The sequence below is a fragment of the Arachis ipaensis genome, chromosome B06 (genome assembly GCF_000816755.2).
Source record: "Arachis ipaensis cultivar K30076 chromosome B06, Araip1.1, whole genome shotgun sequence".
NCBI classification, from domain to species: domain Eukaryota; kingdom Viridiplantae; phylum Streptophyta; class Magnoliopsida; order Fabales; family Fabaceae; genus Arachis; species Arachis ipaensis.
Window position 1 is genome coordinate 167,520 of NC_029790.2, and position 7,434 is coordinate 174,953.

Consider the following 7,434-nt stretch of genomic DNA (forward strand, 5'->3'; position numbering starts at 1 on the left):
AATAGTTGTTTTATTAATATTTAGTTTTTATTTTTTCTGTTTTTATTAGACATGTAATACAAGTTTTTATAGGCCAATGAGTAATAGCTCAAATGGCTAGTCTTCCCATACTCAATTAAGAGATTGCGCGTTCGAATCTCTTATCTTTAGTAAAAAAAAAAAAATACAAGTTTTTATAGTTAGTAGTAAGCATTTTATGTTGATTTGAAAGAGAGAAAAAGACGAATTGAGTTGAGAGTTTTCCCTCTCTTATTTGATTTACCATTCAGTCACGGCTATATTCACTCCTTCCTACTCCTCCTCATCTGTACCGCACATATATGTATCATGTATGTGTGTGTCCACCCCTCACCATTTCATACTTCTCTCTCTCTCTCTCTCAAGCATTATTATTAGAAAGACAGACAGAATAGAGCAGTGACTCCGTACTGACTAGTGAGTATAATAGATATAGAGACAGAGAGAGCAGCAAATTAAAATGGGGGTGAAGAGAGGGGTTGCTACCGCCGTGGTGTTGTGTGTGTTGGCTTTTGTGAGCGTGAGTCTTGGTGAAGATCCCTACAGGTTCTTCGACTGGAATGTTACCTACGGCGACATTTACCCGCTCGGTGTTCGTCAACAGGTTCGCTTATTCTATTATGTTACCTTATTAGATCATCTGTCTGTCTCTGTCTCTATCTCTGTCTCTCTCACTTTCATTATTTATCTCATCTATGATATCTACAGGGAATACTTATAAACGGCCAATTCCCAGGACCAGACATTCATTCAGTTACCAACGACAACCTCATCATCAATGTCTTCAACAGCTTGGACCAGCCCTTTCTCCTCTCCTGGTAACTCTATCTTCACTCTCACTCTCTCTCATTATTACGATATATCTTATTTGATTAATATAATAATAATTTTAATTGATTATACTTGTCTTCCCGTGAAGATCAGTGAGTGTTGCCATTGGTAGCACACAACACTGGTGCATTTTTGGATGTTTGTTAAGTCACATGACTTCTTGTATTCTGCTAGTAAACAAAAAATTTCAATGTCCATATTCCATGTGCTCCTCCAAATAATTATTATTTTCTATCCGGACTATTTTTCCAGCATCATTATGGATCTGATCTGCCTCACCGCTCTTATTAGAAAATCATTAATAAAATAAATAAATTAAAATTCTATACTATATTGTTTCAATCTCATTTAAAATTTCCCCCAAAATAAAGAATCGGATCACCCCATCAGAGAGGTCATGATAATGAGCAATCTCGTGTGTTTATTATTAATTAGTTATCAAGTGTTTAGATTTAAGTTGGATTATAAGGTTTGAAGGGGCATATCAGCAAGCATAAAAAATCATTGACTGCATGTGCATAATTGAATTTTAATTTGAGCTTTGTATACAACGATAGAATGGGATTGCTTGTAGAAATTAAAATATGATACAAAGAATGTGCCATTGGGGCCCATTTTATTTATGCTATCTAGGCTGTTCTCCGCTAGATGGATTATCATCTTAGCTTTCATTTGCTGGATGCTTTACATACTTTTCTGATTACGATCCCACGGTAAGAGTAAATCAATGCGCAATCATAGTATACTAGTAGAGCCACGGATTTTGACTACTTGTAGAGGAGAATATCTCTCAGCTTTTCATTTTATTACGGAAAATATTAGGTGCAACACTTTTAAAAAAATATATTTATATTATTAATTGTCACTTAAATTTGTATAGAAAAAAAGAAGCATATATGCATGTCATGGCATGGCAGCATGTAAATTGGTTAAAATGATGCAGGAATGGGGTCCAACAGAGAAGGAACTCATACGAGGATGGGGTGTTTGGAACAACATGTCCCATCCCACCGGGGAAGAACTTCACTTACATACTTCAAGTGAAGGATCAGATTGGAAGCTTTTACTACTTCCCTTCTCTTGCATTCCACAAAGCTGCGGGCGGCTTCGGAGGCATCAGGATCCTCAGCAGGCCAAGGATCCCGGTCCCCTTCCCTGATCCCGCCGGCGATTACACTGTTCTCATTGGAGACTGGTACAAGGCCAACCACACGGTAATCTCTTCTTTTATTTAACTTTAATTTACTGGTCTTATAATCCCAAAACAAAACTCAGCTTCTTTCCTTTTGCAATCATTTACATAATAAGTATTTCTCGTAGGGAACTACTCAAATGAAGATGCAAAAAACATCTTTTTATGAAGATGCTTTGTATAAAAGTGTGATTTATTGATTTGGCCACACTTCAAATAAAAACAACACTTTTATAACATATCAAAATCTAACCCTACACTCCATCATCTAAGGGTCAAAAAGAAAAATCATCACATGAAGACAATTATAATATCTTCATGGGAGTACCCACCTTTCTTGTATTAGTATATTCCCAGCTAGCTAGCACTATTTAGTTTACTAATATTCTCCAGCCTTGCTTTTCTAGTAATTAAGATGGGCATCTAACATTTGAGTTTGACATCTTACGTTACGTGCTACAATTTCAATTCGGTCGGGACAGCTGGGTCTGGGTAGGCCAAACGCTCCAATCCCAATTTATTTTTCCTAGTCCCATCCAAGCCACATGCACATGCCCCAAAAAGATGTATGAATCATTAAAGAGAAAAAATAGCACGCAGAATCATTAAACATTTTAGATGTTTATATTTGAATATTTAAGTGGAGTTAGGTAGTATTAGAGAGGTTGTAAATGATGCATGCATGTACTTATCTGATTTGGTGTTACAGGATTTGCAAAGGCAACTTGATAGCGGAAGAAAGCTAGCACTCCCCGATGGAATCCTGATCAATGGTCGCGGGGACAACGGGGCCTCATTCAACGTGGAACAAGGAAAGACTTACAGGCTGAGAATATCAAATGTGGGGCTGGAGAATTCCCTGAATTTCCGCATACAAAACCACAAGATGACCCTGGTGGAAGTGGAAGGAACCCATACCCTTCAGACCACATACTCCTCTCTCGATGTCCACGTTGGTCAATCCTACTCCGTCCTAGTCACCGCCGATCAACCTCCCCGGGACTACTACATCGTGGTTTCCACTCGCTTCACCACCACAGTCCTCACCACCACCGGAATTCTTCGCTACAGCAACTCAGCAGGGCCAGTGCAGGGCCCGCCACCTGGGGGACCCACCATCCAGATTGACTGGTCGTTGAACCAGGCCCGGTCCATCAGGACGAACCTTACAGCAAGTGGGCCAAGGCCCAACCCGCAAGGGTCGTACCACTACGGTCTCATAAACCTGACGAGAACAATCGTGGTGTCGAGCTCAGCCGGGCAGGTGAATGGGAAGCAGAGATACGCCATTAACAGCGTGTCTTACGTTGCACCCGACACTCCTCTCAAGGTGGCCGACTTCTTCAAGATCCCCGGCGTCTTCCGCGTGGGGAGCATATCCGACAGGCCCAGCGGCTCTGCCATCTACCTTGACACGTCTGTCATGCAGACTGACTACAGAACTTTTGTGGAGATTGTCTTCCAGAACGACGAGGACATCATCCAGTCCTATCATCTTGATGGCTACTCTTTCTTCGTTGTTGGGTAAGCACATTAGCATTTATCAATTTAAGCGTAATTAAGAATCAGTAGTGGTTTATTAATTAACTTATTTTCTGTTCATATGTACGTACCTAGTATGGATGGAGGAACATGGACAGCTGGTAGCAGGAACGAGTACAATCTTCGAGACGCAGTTTCGCGATGCACGACGCAGGTATATCCAAAGTCATGGACAGCAATATATGTGGCGTTGGACAACGTGGGAATGTGGAACTTGAGATCTGAATTCTGGGCAAGGCAATACCTGGGCCAACAATTCTATATGAGAGTGTACACAACATCCACTTCCCTCAGAGATGAATACCCTATTCCCAAGAATGCTCTTCTCTGTGGAAAGGCCTCTGGCCGACACACCCGACCCCTCTAATTCCACCCTATATTATCACTTGACCCCACCTCGAGGTCTCATTCTTTTTCATCAATCCATTATATGTATTGCCACAGTGCCATTCTTTCTCTCCAATGCTCACTACATTTTACCCCTAGGAATTCACAACTTTTATTCAATCAAATATCTATTTCTTGTTTCAAATGGCTAAACAGAGAACATACATTCATAATAACAACAAAGAATTGAAAAGGATCTAATACTTTATTTTTAAATGATTCAGATTACAAGATGTATCTCTTAAAATTATTGACATACATGTTATTTAGAAAGCAGAACTATTCTCAGCATATTTCACTGCATACATATATTTAAGATACAACAAGATGTGAAACCCCGAGTATTGGGATATACATGATGATGAAATAGCCTAAGTAGGCTCGCTCGCTGCTGTCCTATTCAATCCAGTGGGCTTCTAACACTTTAGCCATAAATCCGTACCTGTCAACAGCTTCCTCAATCTGAACGCCAACAACAAATACAACAATTATATAAACTTAGACAATGGAAAAACGGAAAGAAGAAATGGAAATATTCTTACTATTTTCTGCATGGAACGCCCAGCTCCATGTCCGGCCTTGCATTCGATGCGAGCAATCACAGGGTTTGTTTGAGGACTTTGCTTCATACTAGTACTCAGAACATACTGCATCGTCTACACATAATAAACAAGATTCAGTGCAATAATACCCCAATATGCAAAGCTAGTAAGCAGACTAACCGCCAATAACTTCAATGAGTGGAGTGGCACAACGCGATCATCATGATCAGCCGTCAATAACATCGTTGATGGGTACTGGATTGACCCACCACCAAACTCTTCCCAGGGTCTTCGTACATTGTGCAACGGTGAGTATCTATATTATACAACTTAAGTTAATACTAGGCATAGGCACTAGACACTAGCCAACAATTGCTACATGTCTAATCTCTAATCAACATATTACATATATATACAAATTGGGTCTCTTACTTGATTAGCCAATGAAACTCCTCCTCCTTTTCTGAACAACCAAACTCTGAAGTCCAAGCATGACCTGAATAATAACCACGACCCGAAATGAATGAGATTGTGATACATATGTACAAAAGCAAGACACGAAACAAACCTATGGTGAACTTGTGGAATCGTAGCATGTCCATAACACCAACATGAGCCAGTGCACAACCAAAAAGATCAGGTCTCTGCATGTACCAACAAAATGCCAAAATATTTAACGAAAACTCAGCACAACACTAAGCAATTAGCCAATTAGAGAAATAATGAATGGAACCAAACCTGATTTATGCAAGCAGCAACAAGAAGTCCGCCGTTGCTTCCGCCTTCAATACACAACTTTGCGGGCTGGGTATACCCTACGGATACAAGGTATTCGGCTGCAGAGATGAAGTCATCGAAACAATTCTGCTTCTTTGCAAGGGATCCTGCTTTGTGCCATTCCTCCCCATACTCCCCACCACCTCGAATGTTCGCTATGCACAAAACACAACCCAAGTGTCTTGCAAGCACAATGCGGCTCACACTGAAACACGGTGTGACACTCACGTTAAAACCACCATACCCGTATAGCAAACAGGGGTGTGAACCATCCAAACTAATGTCCTTTCTTGCAACAATGAACATTGGAATCTTGGTACCATCTTTACTAGCAACAAACACCTGATTGGCATGAAACTGAGAGCGATCAAAACCAGGAACTACAATCTCGCGGAATACCTTGATAACAGGAGCTTGTGTTCCCAGGTCGCACTGATATACGATACCAGGACTCAGAAAGCTGGAGAAGCCAAAGAAAAAGACACTGTCTTGACGGCGTGTAGAGATTCCATTAACGGTGCCAATGTCAATTGGTAAATGATGCTGCAAGCAACCTGTTTCCAAGTCTCTTACTTGCACAACGTACTTGACATCACTCAAGTAGCTTACGATTACTTGGTTGCCGTTCACAGCGCATGCTGATTCAAGAACATCCCTCTCTGACTCGTGGATAACATCGAACCAAGAATTAATAGGTTCTTTCAAATCCACTCGGACTAGTTTATATTTGGGAGCATTTTTGTTTGTTAAGAATGTGAATAAAGTGTCATCATTTGCAATGTAGTGAAACTGTGCATCAAACGTGTCAACAAGCTTTACAAATGGGAGCATAGTAGCATGAGCATGAGCATCTTCTTCTTCCTGTTTATTCCCAAAACCTTGCAGCCCATTCGTAAGTTCGGACATGTCACAGTAGTAAAGTTTATTCACTGGATCGCAACCTTGTTCAATATACATGATAATATACCTGCCATCATCACTAACACTTGCTCTAAACCGATATTCAGGGTTCTGGGGATCTCTCCAGCACAAAATATCTTGGGACTGATCAGTACCCAGAAAATGATAATAGAGTTCATGATAAAGGTTAGTGTTTGTCTCAGTGCCAGCATCTACCAGTTGTCCCTCCCTAGAATGTTATGTAGATAGAGTTGGCAAAAAAAATTCATCACGAATGAAGGTAAAATCTGGAAAGATGGAGAAGGGTGACTTACTTGGGAGCTGGATAGCGGCTATAGAAGAAACCTTTGGTGTCATGCGTCCAACTAATAGAAGAAAATTTCACCTGTTGAAGTGAATATATTGAAGGAGGCTAAATGAAAAGTAGTAGATTATTGAATTTGGATAGAGATGGAGACTCACCCAGGATAAAGTATGTGGGAGGAGATGCTTGTCTTGGATACGCATTATGTTGATAGTGACCCAATCGGTGCCGCTAGAACTAAGGCCATAAGCCAAGAAGTCAGCATGTTGGCTTACGGATACAGCAGTGAGGGAGACGGATCCATCTGGGCTGAGTGCATTGGGGTCAAGCAGAAGGTGCGGTTGAGCCCCGGCGTGGAAGCCATTCTGCATGTAGAGAACACTGTGTGGCTGAAGGCCAGAGTTGTGGAAGTAGAAATAGGTGTTGTGCGATCGCCTGAAAGGTACAGTGTAGTGAGGATGGTCGAAGAGGTTGGTGAGTTTGTGGCGGAGGTTGGGACGTGCAGCGCAGCTCTCCAGTACAGAATCCGTTAGCTGAAGCTGGCTGTGCACGAAGTCTTTGACTTCTTGGGCATCAGGATCCTCAAGCCTGTAGAAGAAGAAGAAGAAATGAAATGATCAACATCCCGTACATACACACATACCTACATAGAGATGGAGTGCGGAGTACCATCTGTAAGGGTCAGGAATGGTAATGCCGTGAAAATGGTCAACGACTGAGTTGTCCCTGCGAGCATTGGGATATGGATATTGGTTGAGTGGGAGCGGGAGCGATCCCATATCGATGGATATCATGGTTTGAGGAACGAGTTGATGGAGCAGCTGCACCTTAAATAAATAATTGATTCCTTCCATTCGTGGCGGGAAAATAAAGAGACGATGACAACATCCTTACACATTTTTACTCCAATGTGTCCTCATTCCTCAACTGACCCAACCTCT

At 41.4% G+C, this 7,434-nt stretch overlaps 3 protein-coding genes across 5 annotated transcripts in view; 2 read left to right on the top strand and 1 right to left on the bottom strand.

Annotated features, from left to right (window-relative positions):
• LOC107646233 (DEAD-box ATP-dependent RNA helicase 16) overlaps nt 1–7,434 on the top strand; it is a 26,500-nt gene that overhangs the window by 13,166 nt on the left and 5,900 nt on the right. For both annotated transcript variants that reach the window (XM_021103604.1, XM_016350432.2), the window contains exon 13: nt 6,808–6,816. In XM_021103604.1, coding sequence (XP_020959263.1) covers nt 6,808–6,816 — 9 coding nt within the window. The remainder of the gene's footprint in view (nt 1–6,807; nt 6,817–7,434) is intronic.
• Nucleotides 289–4,193, top strand: LOC107645341 (L-ascorbate oxidase homolog). Of its 2 annotated transcripts, XM_016349350.2 has the most exons (5): nt 289–622; nt 727–836; nt 1,793–2,063; nt 2,751–3,565; nt 3,659–4,193. In XM_016349350.2, exons 1-5 carry the CDS (start codon nt 479–481, stop codon nt 3,948–3,950), a joined length of 1,632 nt encoding a protein of 543 aa, XP_016204836.1. In that variant the 5' UTR covers nt 289–478; the 3' UTR covers nt 3,951–4,193. The 2 variants fall into 2 exon arrangements, with proteins under 2 accessions (XP_016204836.1, XP_020959262.1); XM_021103603.1 differs by lacking the exons at nt 289–622; nt 727–836 and adding an exon at nt 1,228–1,671.
• On the bottom strand, nt 4,157–7,423 carry LOC107645339 (prolyl endopeptidase-like). The gene is made up of 9 exons (XM_016349348.2): nt 7,163–7,423; nt 6,652–7,081; nt 6,504–6,574; nt 5,251–6,418; nt 5,081–5,156; nt 4,945–5,008; nt 4,693–4,828; nt 4,513–4,626; nt 4,157–4,432 (listed from the first exon to the last, which is right to left on the bottom strand). Exons 1-9 carry the CDS (start codon nt 7,345–7,347, stop codon nt 4,367–4,369), a joined length of 2,310 nt encoding a protein of 769 aa, XP_016204834.2. The 5' UTR covers nt 7,348–7,423; the 3' UTR covers nt 4,157–4,366.